This window comes from Phoenix dactylifera, unplaced genomic scaffold (genome assembly GCF_009389715.1).
Source record: "Phoenix dactylifera cultivar Barhee BC4 unplaced genomic scaffold, palm_55x_up_171113_PBpolish2nd_filt_p 001131F, whole genome shotgun sequence".
Classification (NCBI taxonomy): Eukaryota; Viridiplantae; Streptophyta; class Magnoliopsida; order Arecales; family Arecaceae; genus Phoenix; species Phoenix dactylifera.
This window is the reverse complement of record NW_024068474.1, coordinates 112,682-132,173: the sequence shown is the minus strand read 5'-3', so window position 1 is coordinate 132,173 and position 19,492 is coordinate 112,682. Positions and strand designations below refer to the sequence as shown.

At 42.5% G+C, this 19,492-nt stretch overlaps 1 protein-coding gene across 2 annotated transcripts; it reads left to right on the top strand.

Annotated features, from left to right (window-relative positions):
- The first annotated feature begins 15,116 nt into the window (after positions 1-15,116).
- LOC120108027 (serine/threonine-protein kinase-like protein At5g23170) lies at positions 15,117-17,044 on the top strand. 2 transcript variants are annotated; one of them, XR_005509564.1, is made up of 2 exons: positions 15,117-16,504; positions 16,589-17,044. XR_005509564.1 is itself a non-coding variant. In XM_039121551.1 (2 exons), exon 1 carries the CDS (start codon positions 15,382-15,384, stop codon positions 16,438-16,440), a length of 1,059 nt encoding a protein of 352 aa, XP_038977479.1. In that variant the 5' UTR covers positions 15,182-15,381; the 3' UTR covers positions 16,441-16,477; positions 16,589-17,044. The 2 variants fall into 2 exon arrangements, 1 of the variants encoding a protein (XP_038977479.1); XM_039121551.1 differs by having other exon boundaries at positions 15,182-16,477.
- The last annotated feature ends 2,448 nt before the right edge of the window (positions 17,045-19,492 follow it).

Sequence of the window (19,492 nt, the reverse complement as noted above, 5' to 3'; positions counted from 1 at the left end):
GGTGTCGGAAGGAGAGATGAAGAATGTTTCTCTTGTTGGAAATCTCGTGAGTAGTTTGGTAAGTCCGAAGGATGCTATGAAACTCATCCACCTAGAGCCCTCCACTCGATCTTAGCCTCATCTTTAGGCTTTGTAGGAATGGTTTTGTTGGTAACCTCAGGCTCCTTTATTAGCTTGGAGATGCTCGACTGAGGTGAGTTGGTGGTCTATAGCAAGTCGATGCAACACTACTAAAGCAGTATTGTCGAACTGCCTCCTCTTGTCGGTAATGATGGCCCGAGGAAGCCCGAAATAACATATGATAAATCTCCAAATAAACTCTTGAGAATTTTTCGTGGTGATTCAGGCTAACAGCTTGATCTTGACACACTTAGTGAAGTAGTTAATGGCCACCATAAAGAATTTTTCTCTACTCGATTGTTTACAAAATGATCCGAGGATATCGATCCCCTATAGATAAAAGGCTAAGGAGCGCTGATCGGTGTGAGAGGGGCTATTGGCTGCCACTAGATATTTGCATGTTGTTGTTAGTGGTTCACATTCCCTCATGATGTCGACAACGTCCTTTTGGATGCTTGGCCAGTAGTAGCCTTATCGTAGTATCTTGTAAGCTAAGACCCTATGCCCTAGGTGGTTTTCATAGATTCCTTTGTGGACTTTCTGAAGTGCATATTCGGCTTTGGAAGGTCGGAGACATCGAAGGACAAGTAAGATAAATGACCTCTTGTAAAGCTTCCCCTCCAAAAGCCATATAGCGTGTATATTGTTTGGTTCTTGAGCCTCCAAGCTTCCCTCCTATCTTCGAAAAGTTTTTTGTCCCGAAGATAGTCAACGAGGGGGTCGATCCAACTCAATTTGAAGCCTTTGTAGAATTGGGGTTAGTTCCTCCTCTATGCTAGGCTTGTCGAGCACCTCAAGACATTCTAAGGTGGCGAGTTTTGAGAGTAGGTCAACTCTGGCATTTTTGTGGCCTAAGAATTATAGGACTTCAAACTCCTCGAAGGCCTGAGGAGATGCTCTTGACCTTTTGAAGGTACTTTGCTATTTTGGGGATTGTAGCTTCGAAGTCTCCTTTGACCTATCTGATGATCATTTGGGAGATGGTGAGAGCTTTTCAGACACCAAACTCCAAATTTTTAGATGAGCTTGAGACCAATGAGAAGACCCTCATACTCGGTTTTGTTGTTGGACACCTTAAAGCCAAAACACAAGGCATACCCCTCCACAACTCCACCCAAGATGGTAAAGATTAACCTAGCTTTGCTTCTATTCAGGTTGGAGGACCCCTAAACATGGATCATCCAGGAATGTTCTAGCTTATGCTCCTCTAGTATCGTGCTAACCTCCACATCGTTAGAAATTGTGCACTCCATAAAGAAGTCAGCTAGTGCTTGAGCTTTGATGGAAGAGATGTCAAACTCTCCATGTTCAACTGCCTATTTAGTTAACCTCTCCGACACATTCAGTTTCCTGAAAGACTTGATTCAGTGGTTAGTCGGTCAGCATGGTGATGGAATTGGCCTGAAAGTAGGTGAGGTCTCCAAGCCAAGGTAATGATAGCATAGGCCACCTTTTCAAACTTAGGGTACCTTATCTTAACATCTTCGAGGACTCGGCTCATATAGTAGATCGGCCTCTAGGTTCCATCTTCTTCTTAAATGAGAACCAAGCTTAATGTCGAGGGGGAGATAGCCAAGTAAAGATAAAGCATTTCTCTGGGGCTCAACTTGGTAAGTAGTGGTGGCAGCTAAGGTAGTCTCGAAGTAGGATGAATGTGGCTTGACGTCTTCAGATTAGCAGAAGTTCTTGATTTGTCTTAGTGCTTTAAAGAGGGACAGACATCTCTCCACCAATATCGCCACAAATTTGTTCAGCGCCGTGACATGACTCGCATCCTTGGGGGAGTCATTTTCAGCATAGTTATGGATCTTCTACGGGATGACCTCATCTCGTGCCGTGTCACCATAAAGCCAAAGAATTTTTCTAGGAAAACCCCAAAGGTGCACTTGCTTGGTTGAGCTTCATGCGATATTTTCTTAGAGTTCGGAAGGTCTCTCGAGATCAGTCATGTGGTGCTCGACCTACTTGCATTTGACTAGCATGTTGTCAATGCATACCTCCATGTTATGGCTAATCTAATCCTTAAAGATTTTGTTTGAAGAAGCGCATGGTAGGTGGCTCCCACATTCTCAGATTGATAGGCATGACTCTATAACAGTAAGGCTTCTTATCAGTGAAGGACATATTTTCTTCATTCTTGGGCACCATCGAGATCTGATTTAGCCTGAGAATGCATCCATTAGCATCTGGTATCTCGACATGGCATCAACAAATTGGTTGATCCTCGGTAATAGGAAGCCATCCTTTAGACAGGTTTTGTTGAGGTTAGTGAAATTGGTGCACACTCGTTATTTTCCATTAGCCTTCTTCACTAAGATGATATTGGCCAGCCAGTCGAGGTAGTCGACTTCATGAATAAAGCCTATGCTAAGGTGCTTATCGACCTCTTTATCGATGGCCTGCTCTTTCTAGGGTGAAGCTCCTCTTCTTATGCTGAATAGGTCGATGTGTTGGGTCTAAGTTGAACCTGTCAATGATGACATCAGGGCTTATACCTAGCATGCCAAAGGTGAATCTAAGAAAAGACATCGACATTAGCCCAAAAAAAATCTAGAAGTTGAGCTTTGGTTGCTTCGTCGAGGTGAGCCCCGACCTGCACCATCTTGCTTGGATCTGCTTCATTGAGGGGAATTGAAAGGAGTTTTTCGATCGGTTCCTCGCATTGTTGCTTCAGCTCATCTCAGGCATCAAAGCCTTCGACGAAAAGCAACTCCATTGGCTTCTTTTTTTAGAGTGTGGTAGCATAGAACTATCAAGCTAGCACTTGGTTGCCTCAGACTTATCCTATGCCTCTCTTGGTTAGAAACTTTAATTAGTAGATGATAAGTAGAGACTATAACATACAGGGTGTTCGGGCCAGGCTGTTCCAAGATTACGTTATAGGTCGAGGGAATCTTGACAACCAAAAACTCGAGCATTACTATGGCCTGGTCGGTGCTTGCTCCATAGTAACTGGAAGGGTGATGATGCCTTCGACTGGGACCGGGGTCTTTCGAGAATCTGATTAGAGAAGAGTTGATCTTTCTCAATCAATCAACCGACAAGTTTATTTTACAAGAAGCCTCATAAAACAAGACATCTTCTAAGCTTCCATTATAACTAAAATTCTTTCTACATCAAAATTAGATATAGTAAGGAAAACTACAACAACATCATCATAAGGAGTTTGGATACCTTCCATATCAACGTCCAAGAAGGAGATGATCTCGTTTATCCTCTTCGACATCTGGGTCACTATCTAGGCTGCCTAGGCATATGATTTTCATGCAGATGAGCTCGTTATGCCAACTACTGATGCACCTAAGATGGTGTTGATGATCCCTACAATCAGTTGGTTGTCAATCTATAGCTCGAGAGCATGTTACTCCCGATAGGTGTCAGCTCGATCTTGCAAGTCATTGACATATGCACCGAGGTAGCCCTGCTGGATGAGGGCCTCAATTTTATTTCTTATCTAGATGCAATCCTTAGTGTGGTATCTGTAATCCTGGTGAAAACTTGCAAAATTGGGTCATGTCCTTGTGGGCAACTGGTCTCATCTTTTTGAAGCCGTTTATGTAGCTTCGGTTTTTGATCTCCATGGGAATCTTCCCTCAGGAGGCATTGAGAGGTGTGTACCTTTCGAACCTCTGAGGAGGACTCCTCGATCAGCAAGAACTTTTCTTGTCCCTCCATAGCTTTTTGCTAGGCTCTTCTGGTTCTCTCGAACCTACTTCTTCTTCTTCTTCTTCTTCTTCTTGCCAGTCTGCACTCAGTCGAACCCTGCCGAACTACCATGGCTTTCTCAGTATTGATGTACTTATCAGCTCGAGCCAAGTGCTCAGCATAATCTCTCAGCAACATCTTCTCCAGGGTAAAGAGGAACCAAGGTGTCTTCAATGCATTCCTCATTGGACATGGTGACCGAATGGTTCATATCATGGATCTCTAGGGTGGTCGTGTTAAAGTAGCCGATGTAGTTCTGCAAGGACTCATCATCTCTCTGCATGATAGCAAAAGAAAGTCGGTTTCTTCACCTCTGGCTACTTATGAAATGGGCAGCGAATATTTGGTCGAACTGCTCAAATGAATGGATGGAGTTCAGCTGAAGCCCAGTGTAACACTACCAGGATGCTTTTTGAAGCGTGGTCGGAAAAGCTCTGCACAATATCGAGTTAATGGCCCCTAGAGCATCATGAGAGCTTTGAGCTCTCAAAGTGATCTAGGAGGTTAGTAGTCCCATCATAAATCTCGAGCTATGGCATCTTGCACTGAAGAGAAGTAGGTTTCTCCATGATCTTTATTGAGAATGAGGGTTCAGTGACGAACTCGACCTCATTCCTGAGCTCGACATGGTGTTGCTTCAAGGTTGCTGCTTCAAGGCTTTCAAGTTAGCAGTCTATCTCCTCAAGTTCACAGTCGAGATCGACCTCTCTCCTAGAGTCCCTCTTAGATTGGTAGGGTGAGGAGTGGATAAACATTGATTTCTTCCAAGATGGTGAGCTTGAGGATCGGCACCTCCAGTCTTGTCCATACTCCATAAATGAGATGGCAGCTACGAGGGGCCTTCTTCGGGCTCCAAGAATAGGAGCGATGACTTTGCTAAGCCTGCCTGAGACTCCAAGGAGGGTTGTGGAGGTTCGGCTGCACAAAACTCCACGGTCGCTCGGCTCACAAACCTATTGCTGCTATTGTTATTGGTATTGGTTGGCGATCGTCTACAGCAAGTTCTGGATAATTATAGTTAGCACCTGAATCTGTTGTACAAGTAGCTGAAACTTATTGGTAGTGACCTCCAGTATTGCTTGTGAATTCGGTGGAGGTGGAGCCCTCCAAGGGCCCTATAGAGAGCCGTCAGATTCCATGGGGTGTTTGGCTAGGCAATCGAGGGTGTTTCCTGTGTCTTTTAGATTTCATGGCTATGAGTGTTTGTCGTCTCGTGGAACCTCTGATAATGGGATCATGATCCTTTCTCTAGCGTCAATTTGTGGTCGTTGGGAATTGATTTAATGAAGGTGTTGAGTTGGCTGAATCGCTAGAGGGCTTGGCGATAGACTGTTCAGACCATAGAGGTTGGTAGAAGGTCAAGATGTGCCTCCAAGGTGGCGAGGTGGTGATCAATATGCTCGTGTGGTGATAGCTCCAATGCTAGTCGTTCCTGAAATGGTGTTGAGAAGAGGAGGCCAAGCTCAACCTTCACTTCGATGTCAGATTCGAGTTGAAACAACAAAGATGAAGAAGTTCTCTTATCGAAGAGTGTCTGGTAGGGGATCTTTTGATATCTAGGTTAGATAGGCTCTCAAGAAATAATGGAGGTATTTGTGGGAGCGGTAGAGTGATAGCATAAGGGTGTATGAGGGCTCGAAACACTACTTGACGGTCCCCTAGTATTGGTTTGCATACATAAGGGTTAGTTTCTATCGCCGAAGGATTCGGGCATGCTGATTGGCCATCTTTGGTAACTCATCGCACATCCCCAAGTGTTGTCCAGCTATACATCTCAATAGGGGGTGAATTGGGCTTTTTAAAAACTTTAAGTAAAATGCTGCGGATAAAACTTGATGAGTGTATGTGAGTTGCAATGAGTAATTAACAAAAGTAATTATGCAAGAGATCAAAGCAGATAATTTATGCACCATAAATATAGAAAATTTATAGTGGTTCCATGCTAAACTTAATACCTACATCCACTCCCTTAAGATATCTTTCTTAAAAATTTTACTATAATCTTTTCAAGATTACAGTGTGATTGTTTTAGTCGAGCTGACAATCAAATCAGTTGATTTTTACTGACAATCAATCAAAACCACCACCAAGCATATTCCTAAGCTCATACAATCTAATTCAAAATTTGGATGGACCTTTCTCCAAATTTCAGTTCCTGAAACTTGTCACAACAACAGTATAGAGAATAACATGTAACACAATAAAATACAACTCCTTAAAGACAAATATAAAGAATAAATGGAGCTTTGAATTAGTTAGTTGGCCTTGATTGAACTTGAATGCACTTCATCAACTCTCTCAATTATAGAAAATATGATATTTTAGCTTTTAATGAATGCAGTTGAATATTTCTCATTTTAAAGCTTTTTTTCTTGGTTATTCAATTCATTCTGTTTTCTATTTTTTATCTTTCTTTTAGTGTTTTCTTATGTTTATACCATTTAAGAATGATTGGAAGACTCTCCTAGCCATTAGACAGATAGAAAGAACTACTGTGAGACAAAAACGGCCGTTCTGATTTACAAAAAAGCTAATTGTTATGGTTGTCAGGCATAGAGGGGTCGACTCGACATTTTTTAGGGGCCGACTCATGATCTTCGAGAGTCGACTCGTAATTTTTAAAGATTGACTCAAACTAGCTATTGTTTTTCATGCACTCTATCTTTCTCCTGCAACCATTGTGGCGTTAACTTTTTTGGTTTATAAGGGTTGACTCATTATCTTCATAGGTCGGCTCTCCAATAGATTGAATTTTATTACTCTTTTATCTATGGTCATTCAAGGGTCGACTCATTTGCTTCTAGCATTGACTCTTGTCTGTTTAGAGTCGTTTCGTATTCTTCATAGGTCAACTCGCCAATATAGTGAATTTTACAGCTCTCTGTTTTTTCTTTATAGCCATTTACGGGTCGACTTATTTGCTTCTAGGGTCGACTCTTATTTGATTGCAGTCGACTCATGTTCTTCATCGGTCGACTCGCCATAATAATGAATTTTACAGCTTTTGTCTATCTTTTGAGACTATTTTAGGGTCGATTCATGATCTACAGGAGTCGATTCGTGAATGTGTATCAATTTATATTAATGTGCCAGGGTCAACTCATTGTAATCTAAGGGTTGACTCTTGAGATGGCCCCAAGTCGGAATTTTTTGTATTTGCATGTGAGCATTCAAGGGTTGCCTTCAAAATTTTTTTGGAGTCGAGTTTTTTTGCGTAGAGCTTTGAATAATTAATCTTCATTTTAGAGTTTCCGAAGGCCTTCTTCTTGGCTTTCTATAATATTCAAGTTTACTCAAGGCAACTGATTAGTAAACTTTTTACTCAAATATTTTTACATCATCAAAATCAAACCTTTTGGGTTAACAGCAAGGTCACACATGTATGTTTCACTTACACATCATGCTCCATGAATCTTGCCCGTGCAATTGAGGAAACCGCTATTGTGACCGAGATGTCGCCAATGGAGAAAATTTTTTGAAATTTGAAGGATTCTCTGCACATCTCTGGGTTGGCCATATGGAGGGCTTTTTGACTTGTTGATTGGGGGCTTCGTAGCGAGCTTTGATTGGTCGATCTGCCGTGTGAGATAACGCCCCTTTTGGAAGGGACCAGAGCAGGGATCGCAGACGCGATCCACTCCGTCTTCTCCGGGTGTAGAGGCACCATGGGCATCCAGCAGTTGCACCGCGGTTGATTCGCGTCCAACCCACGGCCGCACGAGCGGCTGCTGATTTTGCCCAACCCCCGCGATTCCTACGGTGGAGAACCATTGAAAATTTGAGCTATAAAACCCCCTTTCCTCCTTACAAGATCACCTCCGAGCCCTCCTCCGTCTCCTCCTCTTCCTCTCCTCCCTTCTTCTCCTCCCTCTGCTCTTGCTTCCCAAGTGGCCGACGTGCTGCCTCGGCCAACCACCATCACCACCCGAGCTGTATTCCCCTATTTTTCAATCTATTTTGGTTGTCGGAAAGCCCCACTGCCATCGCCGCCGCTTGACCACCGAACTGAGCCACCCGCGGCCGAGATCTAGCACCTTCGTCAACCGTCAGTAAGCCCTCTTTTTGCTCTTTGTTCCGTTGCCAAATAAGCTTTGAGATTTCCCTAGTTTCAGCCCCATAAACCGAGACCATTCTCAGTTGTTTTTCAACCTCGGCCACCACAATGTCCGTCGGCCGCCACTGCGGCCGGCTGGTCGTCGACCAGGGGATGGCCTCCGGCCACCCAGGCCAGCAACCCCGTCGGCCCCTTCCTTCTCCCGTTTCCCTTTTTCCCCTGTTCGGGGGGGGGGGTTGGGGCAGAAGAAGGTTCATCGTGGTCCGAACTAGGCCAAGCATGGGCCCGGTGCATTGTGGGCCCAATAGGGCCCAGTTCAGCCTAGTTGGGCCCTATTTGGGTCGTACCCTTTGTGGGCCCAACTTGGGCCCAGTTCAGATCCAAAATCCGAATTTGTTTGGCCAATAAAATGGAATTTGTAGTAAAGCCCTTGATAGTACATTATTTCACAAAAAGGATCTTCTGTAATTTATGTTTGATCCCTATAAGAAAGATTTATTACATAAAGATCCTCAAATATATTTGTTTGGTCCCTTTACTCAAGTTTTATTACGGAACAGTACACCGTAATTAGGTATTGGTCCCTACAATAAATTTTATTGCATAAATAATCCATTTTAGAGGCCAACTTTGGGGGTCCTATTGGGCCGGGTCTATGCGAATCCATTGGGCTGTGTCGAATGTGGGCCTTATCGGGCCATGCCCATTATGGGCCAACTTTGGGCCCTACTGGGCCGTATCCAATAATATTATATTTGGTTTTGCTTAGCTCTCGAATTAACAAAGAAATTAATTAAATTTAAACAAGTGAACCTGATCTGCCTACTTTAAGTAGGAGTTAAGCGAGAAGAAGTAAGTAATCTAATGCTTCAAAGTGCATTTTCTAAATTATTTGGTAAAATAATTATTAGTGGTTTAAATTTTGAGATATGTTTTGTACTTAGTAAAATGGGTCAGGCATGTTAAATTTTATTTGAAAATTTGGTTATATGCTCTGAAATCCATAAAATGACTGGATAACTTATTAAATCTATTTTATATGTATATATTCTCAACATGGCTATGATCTGTTCTGGCCCCGTCAATAGAGATTATTCGTTAGCTCCGTTGATTTGTACCTATGAGAAACTAGTTTCGACACGGTACCACCTGTAATTAGAATAATGATGTTTGGACACCGTACCACCGGTAATTAGACTAGTAATATTTGGACACCGTACCACCGGTGGTTAATAATAGTAGTGTTTGGCACTTTGTGCAACCCATGCCACTAGGCTACGTGGCCATAGCCTATTTATGTTGGAAGCCTGATATCAGAGTTTTTGTAAAATAATTATAAGTTTTGAAAAAAAATATGTTTATTTGTAATTTAATTTCCAGTCATTATTTTGTATTTTGATTAATTATCTGATATGCTTTGACCCCACTCTGGGGTATTATATTGCTTACTAGGCTAGTGTAGCTCATTATCTTATTTTCTCTATTTTTCAGATCCAGAGGCATGATCACATGGGATTGGGGAGTGTGTTAGATTTGGAAGACTTTGCTTAATTATTGAAATTTTAGTTAGACTAGTTTGGACATTTGAATTATGTTGACATTTGCTATTTTGAATCTTTGTAAGACTGCTTTAAATAACTTAAATAATTACGTCAATTTTAAGCATCTGTAATTGCTTTGATATGTTCCGGTGCTTTGCACGCTTGTGCGGTCCGCCGTGCGGGCGTGCGGCGTCTGCCACCCTCCGGGCTCAGGGCGTGATATTCCATATCGACTGTGGTCAGTTGTAAGATCAAGTTAATTTATTTTCTTCATCTTAGTGTACAAATACATTTGCCCCTGCTCAATAGGGTGGTCTTTGTATTTTAACCTCTAGAAGAGTACATGAGGGGCAAATAATTGCATGCCCTCACAAGATAATTCTTTGCTTTTTATATGAAAATAATTACAACTCTATTACACTTGATATTCCTCTATGAGATGCTTCTTAGGATTACCCCCAATTCACCTTCCATGTTCTCATGCTTTCTTGATCCCAGCACCTATTGAATTGATTATTTTTTTACAATTCTATATTTGATGTTGTTTACAATAAGTCTTCATATTACCCCCAACCAAGGGCTTCTCCTCTCTCTCTCCCTCTCTCTCTCTTCATCCTCTCGTAACGAAATAAATAGGGATTGAAATCAGAATAAAGGGTCGAGTTGTGTCCAAACTGGCATTTTCCATCTATTGTCCCCGTCTTCGAACTAATCGGATCTCAAAGGTAAAGTAGCTCATTAGATAGTGGAGCATGCAGTAGAACATCTAATGTTCTTTTGCACGAAGGTATGTACTACTGCCACCAAGGTGGTAGCCTAGTGGTACTGGATGGGGATTCTAACCTCATGGTCCCAAGTTCGAGTCGCTGCGGCGACGATTAAAATGTGGCTTCGGCCACTGCTTGGACATGAGGTATAGGACCGCTCTTGGACCGCTAGTAGCTGGGGTGGTGCCAGGTGTGACGTACTCACACTTGGGACTCAAGCCAGAGCCCAGAGGGGTAGCTGAGTCGGGCCCATGGGTGGGGAAGGCATGAGTAAAACCGATCGGGGTGCCCAACACACGGCCATTTCTGCCCGCATCGAACATTCTCTTGGCGGGGTGGGGGCCTAGTGGGGGCTGCTACGCGGGGGTGGGCTTGTCCCTTCCTCCCCCCTACCCCTTTTTTTCAGCAAAAAAAAAAAAAGGTATGTACTACTCGTGTACTTTGGCATAAGTCGCTAACAAGTTGTTCTTTCACTTATAATCAAAGTTTATTCCATCCATCTTTCAATATTTTATATAGGTTGTTTAATTAATATAGATATTAAAACCAATGTCTCAAAATAGTAATTAATTTCAGTTTTAATATATCATCAAAGATATCAATAGTTTGACCCCAATATATACCAATCAAGTTATTAATTTCTTTTTATTTTTATATAATTTGCAAAATACCTTCCATCTCAATCGAGGACTCAACATGAACCTAGATCTTGCTTCACTTTGATATTGGCCATCGACTAAGATGACTAATATCTTAGCATTCAAAGACCTCGCTATTAAGTTACAAAAAATTGATAAAACAAAGTGTTAACATTAAAAATTAAATGATTAAAATTAACTTATACTGTATAAACAAAAATCTTGAAATCATGTATAAGATTCGGGTACAACTTCTTGGTGACTGCATGTTTGGATGCCCATCTCTTTGCTTCCTTCCCTACTGGTTACATAAGTTGGGACAACAAGTTGCATTCCTAGGGGCACTGCACATTAGTTAGCGTGGCTCCAATTGCTAGCAGTCCTGGGAACCCCCAAATCCAATATGTGGGCCAAAGGGCTAACATACATAGAGTAGAGAACGGTGCACACAACAGAAAATACACATAAGATTCGGGGCATTGTTGTGTTTAGCTAGATGATGAACCCCATCATAATATTGAGGTTATGTTTGGAAAAGGAATAAGTTAACTTAGACTCTTAGAGTAAATAGGTTTATTTTTATTTCTCTTTATACTCTAATAAAATTACTCACCTTACGTGATAGAGTGATTTATTAGCAGGTTGACTTATTCATATGCAGAAAAAAAGAATAGGAAATAGGTGGCCTGCATTAACAGGTAGGGAAATTGAACTTTCTAGGGGCTATATAGAAAATAAATTACTGTTAAAATAAATTATGATAGAAGGAGAAAATTGCATGGGATAAAAGCTAAGCATAGACAACTTGTAACAACCCAGGATCTCACCCAAAATGGCTAGCCGGAAGTTATTATTTGGGTTCCTTGATCCTGTATAAGTACCCAAATAATAACTTCCGGCTAGCCATTTTTGGTGAGATCCTGGGTTGTTACAAATGGTATCAGAGCGGACCCGGCCCATAACCTATGTGGACTAGGGGACACTACAGCACGGATCCATTGGGGCTGACCACGGATCAATCTGGTATTTGTGATTTGATTTGAATAGATATAAACCCTTAGCCTAACGAGGACGTCAGGGCTTGAATGGGGGGAGTATGTGAGGACCCGTGCGGGCGTGTGTTTAGTCCCACATCGGTTATTCACTGGGTAGATCTTGGGTACTTATACAGGATCAAGGAACCCAAATAATACCTTCCGGCTAGCCACTTTGGGTGAGGTCCTGGGTTGTTACAAATGCTGTCACGCCCCGAACCCGAGGCGCAGCAGACGCCGCACGCCCGCACGGCGAGCCGCACAGGCGTGCAAGGCAGCAGATCATATCGAAGCAAATACAGATGTTCAAAACTTATTTGAGGATAATCACAGACGCTTAAAATTGACATAAATAATTGAAGTCATTCAAAAGCAGTCTTACAAAATTTCAGAATAGCATATGCCAACATAATTCAAATGTCCAAGCTAATCTAGCTAAAATGTCGATAACTGATGGAATCATCGGAACATCTAACGCACTCCCCAATCCCGTGCGATCAAGCCTCTGGATCTGAAAAATAGAGAAAATAAAATAATGAGCTACACTAGCCCAGTAAGCAACAAAATACCCCAAAGTGGGGTCAGAGCATATCAGATCAAAATACAGGATAATGTTTGGAATAAAAGATAAATAACTTTGTTTTACTATTTTCAAAACTTATTATCATTTTTCCAAAAACTGATACCAGAATCTCAACATGATAGGCTACGGCCACGTAACCCAATGGCATGGGTTGCACAGAGTGCCAGAAATTACTATTGTTAGTCACCGGTGGAAACGGTGTCCAGAAACCACTATTCTAATCACCGGTGGCGCGGTGTCGAAACCGGTTTCTCACAGATTACAAGTCAACAGGTCCAACGTATAATCTCCATTGGCGGGGCCAGAACAGAACATAACAGATCATAGCCATGCTGAGAATGCATATATATAAAAATAGATTTCATAAACTGTACAATCATATTTTACGGATTTCAGAGCATATAACATGATTTTCAAATAAAATTTAACATGCCAGACCCATTTTACTAAATACAAAACATATTTCAAAATTTAATCCAGTAATAATTATTTTACCAAATAATTTAGAAAAATGCACTTTGAGGCATTAAGTTACTTACCTCTTCTCGCTTAATTCCTACTTCAGGCAAGCGGATCAGGTTCACCTGTTAACATTTAATTAATTTCTTTGTAAATTTCAGAGCTAAGCAAAACCAAAAATAATACTATTGAGTTTCGGGTTCGGGTTTCGGGTTCCGAGTTCCAGGTTCTGAGTTTCGGGTCGGGTTTCAGATTTTCGGATTTTGGTTTCGGGTTCGAGTTCGAGTTCGGGTTCGGGTTCAGGTTAAAGCTGGGCCCAAGTTGGGCCCACCGTAAACTAGGCCCAAGTTAGGCCCACTGTGAAATGGGCCCAATCTTGGCCCAGTTCGGCCCACAACGGGCCATCTTCCTTCCCAATCTCCCCACGGACAGGGGAGATGGGAAAATAAGGGAGGAAGGAGGGCCGGCCTAGGTGGCCGGACAGTGGCCCGGCCGGCGGCTCGCGGGGGAAGCGGCCGTCGGTAGGGCGGTCGTGGCCGGCAGCAGAGTGCCACAGCGGCTCGGCCGTGAAGGGAGGATCGAGGATGACCTCGGTTTAGGGCTTAAACAGAAAAAAAAATCATGAAATATAGGGCAAGAGAGGCTTACCGGCGGTCGACGGAGGCGGCGGGAGGAAGATCTCGGCCGCGGCTGTTCGATCCGGCGGTCAAGCGGCGGCGGCGCTCGAAACGGAGAGGATAGATCTCGAAACAGGAGATGGTCGCGAGGGGGATCCGGACGACGCTCGATCGAGAAGAGGACGCCGGTCACTCGGGAGGCAAGAACAAAGGAAGAAGAGGGAGGAGAGGGAGGAGAGGAAGGTGGTCCTAGGGGGAGGAACGAAGGGGTTTTGTAGCCCCTTCGTAACGGCTCTCCGCCGCGAAAATCGCGGCGGTCGAGCGTAGTCCGCGGCTGGATTGGCCGCGGATCGGCTGGAGGGGAGGTGCCGCGGGATGTCCGCAGCGACCTCGCCTCGATCGCTCCCGAAGGAGCTGGAGAGGATCGCGTTCGCGATCATCTGTTCTGCCCCTTCCAAAGAAGGAAGACGGAGCTGCCGACTTCAGCCCGTATCTCACACAACTAATGCGTTTTTATTGAATTGTTCAAAAAAAGGTCCATTAAGGTTATTTTCAATCCTCCTTTTCTCTATCTGATCTATCAGGAGACATCTAAATTAAGTATGGAGTATCCAAAATTATAAATTTAATTATCTACATTAATTTCTTGAATGAGATGGGAAAGACCCCATGGCTATCACAAGAAGCATAAGTAAGTCTGATAAAAAAATGATGTTAATAATAAACTTCCAGGGAGGATTTGGAATGATTAATTTTGGCATGCAAGGAAATCCAGAATTGAGTTGCACGTGAAAGCCTGCCTTGCATATTATAAGAAAAGGTCATGAACTAGCCCCAGTATCATGACATGTAGTAGTCCATAACAACCATTATAATGTGGTCTTCTCGTTATAATTAATGGCTTTGATTAGGTGAAATGGCACATACCTAACTCAATGAGTTTGTTAGCTAGCCGCCCACGCAACAAATGATACCTGATGTTTGACGGTGATGGCGCACATACAAAAAGTCATTGTAGTGCACCAAATCCACCAACCCCAACTCAACAAATTGCTTATCTCCTGAAAAGCTGAAATGGTGCATGATAACCCTTTGAAGCAACAGTTTGATGCTTTTTGTTATTTTGGTCCATTATGCCATCAGCATCCCACCAATCTTTGACAAACCAACCTATATTAATTTATATTAGCATCCTTTAAAAAAGCACATCCTGTCATACATCTCTATCAATAAACTGAGAGCGACCTTGGCAGGAAAGCAAAGTATTGAGGATGAGCACATTGTCATGCTGAAAAATTTCTCAAAAGAATAGCTCTAGACTATCGTTATAAATATGCTAATGTGCTGTATTCTGCTTGGGTGATGCATGCCATGGATTAAATGAAACGTAAAGGATTGATCGCAGGTCGGTCGAAATGATCCCAATGGTTTCATGATAGGACTTTCCGTGTGGGCCATCAGTCGAAGCTTTTCCTAATCATGAGAAATAAGCCCCATTGGCTGGAGCTGTGACCCACATGGATTGGCTCATAGGAACAAAGTTGCTGTACTAGACTGACACAGTCACTACGAACCCCAACATTGTGTGCAATATTATAACAGAATCCATAGACCAAAGTTACATTCCCTGGGGGACCAAAGAAAAGCTACGCAGCATCATTTCCACTTTAGCATCTCCTCAGATACCTTTGCCTTTGCCCCTTTTTTTATTTGCCTTTCAAACCTTTACTCTTCTCCCTACACAGTTTGTCCCTCCTCCTCATGTCCTTGTAGCTCTCCCCACGCCTTCTCTTTGAACTTTCCACCACCAAGGAGAGAAGAGGAGTCCATTCAAAAGAGCAAGAAGAGGAGCAGAGAAGAGGGATGAAGGACTTCAGCTATGAAAACATCGAAGCCGCCACCAAAGGCTTCTCTTTCGAGCAGCTAATTGGGAAGGGAAGCCATGGGAGTGTCTACAAAGGCAAGCTCAAAGGTGGAAAGCTCGTAGCAGTGAAGAAGCCACTGGAAGGGGTCCGAACTCTCGGAGATGACCCAAAATTAAGTAACGAGATCGACATACTTTCGTCCATAAAGAATTCGAGTGTCGTCAATCTAATAGGAGTCTGTCACGGTCCATCAGGCAAGTTTCTCATCATGGACTTCATGCCCAATGGCTCGCTTCATGATCTCCTCCACCTCCTTCCAGACCCGCCTTCTTGGCCTCGGCGTGCCGTCATGGCCATCCAGATCGCCCGTGCCATTCTCTCACTCCACGAGGCGAAGCCTCCCATCATCCACCGAGATATCAAGTCGGCCAACATTTTGATAGACCGCAACTGGAACGCGAGGCTCGCCGACTTCAGCCTTGCAGTCAGGGACGATAGCTCGCAGTCACCAGTTTCCACAGTACCGGCAGGAACCATAGGTTACTTGGATCCATGCTACACGGAGTCGGGACAGTTGGGCCCAAAGAGCGATGTGTTCAGCTTTGGGGTGGTGTTATTGGAGCTCATCAGCTCTAGGAAGGTGATGGACATGGACGGCGATCCTTCCTCGATCATCGCATGGGCTGTGCCGATGATCGGATCTCGTCGGGTAGCGGAGGTTTGCGATCGGAGGGTGGCATTGCCCGATGGCATGCTGAGGCCAATCGATCGGATGCTAAGTATTGCAGTGCGGTGCGTTTCGGAGAATGTAGAGAGGAGGCCATTGATGGGGGAGGTTGTAGGGGAGTTGCAAAGGGTGGTGGAAGGTATTTGGTGGCCAATTTGGGGTCCTGTAAGGAGAAAGATCACTGATAGAGTCCGTAGATGTGTTCGAGCTTGGAGGAGGTGTGCGAAGAAGAGGGTGACAACAACAAAGATCGCGTGCAAGGACCACTTGATTGACGGTGGGAACCATGATTGCAGTGATGATGGAGTGAGTCCAAGTAGGAAGGCATGACAAAGGCTGCAGTCCAAGTAGGAAGGGGCAGCGGAAGGTACGGCTTTGTGAAGTGGGTGGGGTGGTTCGTATCATTCTGTTACGTGGTGGAGTCATTTCCCGTGCTTTTAATTTGATTTATTTTTTAAATTTCTTTTCTTGTTGCTAGTTGTCGTACGAGCGCTGGTTCACAGGGAGAAAGAAATAAAAGCACGGGGATTCTGTGGGAGAGAAGAGCACACACTGCTCCCTATTCAAGGCCCTTCCACTGCGGTTGGTGTCCAAACTGGAGATGAAAGGAATTCCTTTTTTAGTCGTTGGGAGTGCAAAAAACGGAGTGATGCACGATGAGGTTATTGTGATGGAGATTAGCAAGATGTTGTCGAGCATAAAGATCATGGTGTCCTTCGTTATCGGACTGATTCAATGATGTCGGAGGATATACTCTCTCAACACAAATCTCATGGCAATTGTTACCTTACAGTAGATTATGTTTGTCAAGATTCAAGTGATGATCTTTCGAGCTAGAGTGTTATTGAAGTTGATGTGCTCTCAAAGGCTCCTCTTCTCTAAAGTTAAAGGATGTTGCTCAAGATGGAACTTGATTGAATTATTTTATTTATCATGGCTCAATCTGCCGCTACCTATCGATAAGAAGGCTCTAAAACGTATCAGAGTTTTGCTTTTGTTGTCTTTTTTTCTAGTGTGTGAACCATTTCTTTTTATAAGCGAAGGGTCTAGATTTAAGTTGTAGGCTAGCAAAATTCAGTTATCTCTCATGGGAAATTGGTTAAACATGGCAAAGTATACTCTACGTATTTTTCAATCTAGCTAGGGCTCCTATCACGTTAAATAGGGAATGGCTGGATCTTATTTGTCTCTTGCTTTCTTAACCTCTCTTCACCTCTCCCTCTCTCTTCACCGTTCCTACCATCACGCCTCGAATCCACTACTCGGGTTGGGCACGTAATACGACAGTACATCTCATAGGGCCAAGCCTGAGAAAAGAATACAAGTCCTGTAAATTAAACACAACCTCAATATTACTAGATAAGAGTAACCTATCATCAAGACAAAAAATTCCATCATTAATAAATAGCCAAAAAATGTCCAATTTACAAATTTAGTTAAATGACTAGTATCAGTAACATTCAAGCTATGCCTCCTCTCATCAGCAATCCCAAACTATAGCAAGTATCAAGCATCCTGCATGTCTAAAAAGAAAAGTGAAGAAGTGGTATATGCTAGCAGCTTAGTAAGAATCTCAACAAATACTAATATATATAATTCAAAGATAGAAAATAGCACATAATCAAATACTAAAATAAATGCAAATATTATGAATTCACATACCAAGTAACCAACACTACTCAAATAAACTGGTGTCTTTAGATAACCATTCTACTCAAAGATAATATATCATATATCATATATCATCAAAAATCATTATTTTCAATAGTGATATGTCAAATAATAACTTATCTACCATCTCTGAGTAGCAAGTTCCAAATCCGAAAATATTTTTTTTCGGCTTTAGGCTATCCACGATCATACTTTGACTTGTGACTAGCAATGCATAGCCCGTGGTAGCAGGTCAAAGTGTCATACTTCGGCTCGTGGTTGGCAATCCATAATCCAGTGCTTTGACCCATGGCAGCAAATCAAAGTATCATATTTTGGCCTGTGACTAGCAATCCATAACCCCACGCTTTGACACATAATGGTAAACCAAAGTTCTCAATAATATGGCTAATCGAAATTTTTCTTAATCATCTAGTTATTCAAAATTCAATTATGCTTACCAAATATAATTCAATCTAATACTATATTCCTTGCAAAATTCAATGCAATCAGGTATGCTATTCCATGTAACCAAAATCATCGATATGCAATAAAGAAACAAGAATATATATATATATATATAGACACACACCCACATGTACATCTTCATATAGGTGATCATGCATGTGATGAATGTGTTTCCCAAGATGACAACCCAAGAGGGAAAGGTGAATTGGGTTCTTCTAAAAAATTTCGCAAGATATACGGTAGAGACTATATATGCACTGATGTGATAATAAAGAGCAACCAATATGTGCTATGAAAATACAATATAAGCTCACAAAGTAAGTATCCTGGAAGAAGACCAAAGGAAACAAGAATCATGAAGGAAAAACAAGCACACACAGCAAATACAAGGTTTATAGTGGTTTGGTGAAAAATCTAACACCTACCTCCACTTCCCTAAGGCCCTTCTTGGGGATTCTATTAGAATTTATTCCACAAGATTATATCATCGTTATTTTTGGGCTCACAACCAAACCCAGTTGATTTTTTTTGGCAATCAACTAACACCAAGTTGATTTGTTGGTACAGCCAAACCAAACACCTCTAGCTTATCCCCAAGATAGGCATTCCATTTCATGGGCATGGAAGAGCTTTTTACACTCTGTTTCAAGGTACGGATCAACCTATCCCAAGTTTCAACTCTCCTTGAAACTTGACAACCCAAATAAAATCAAAACAAACAAAAGAATTTATACAAAGAATGCTCCTAATCTGAACTAATTTGAACCCTTTTGGCATGCTTGAATATTGGAGGGGAGCTCTCTTAATTGCTCGCTTTGGAATGGAACCTCTACTTAATGCTCTTAAAGTGGTAGGTGAAGAGTATGGATGTGGAATTGAGTACTCTCTCTTGTTTTTCCAAAAACTCTCAAATATTCTTGCTCTTTAATTAAATGTGGTAGCATTTATATCTTCAATAATGGCTGGAAGAGCTCTTTTTGACAGTTGGAGAGGTGAAAGTAGTTGTTGGAGATCATTTAATACATATTGTACTAACTAAAAAACTAGTTGTCAGAGTTGTTACGTGCAGGGGGGTCGACTCCTGATCACTAAGAATCTACTTTTGATTCTAGGGTCGACTCCTAAAAAAGTTATTTTTCATTGCTTTTTGTCTTTCTCTTGTGGCCATCATGGGGTCGACTCATCTTTACTTAGGGTTGACTGCTCGGCTAGGGTTAGCTCTTGAATTTATGGGGTCAACTCTTGGAAGCCCTATTTTTCACCC

Bases quoted from the DNA above. Each gene is read 5' to 3' on its own strand.
- LOC120108027 (XM_039121551.1), top strand. From the start codon at position 15,382: ATGAAGGACTTCAGCTATGAAAACATCGAAGCCGCCACCAAAGGCTTC.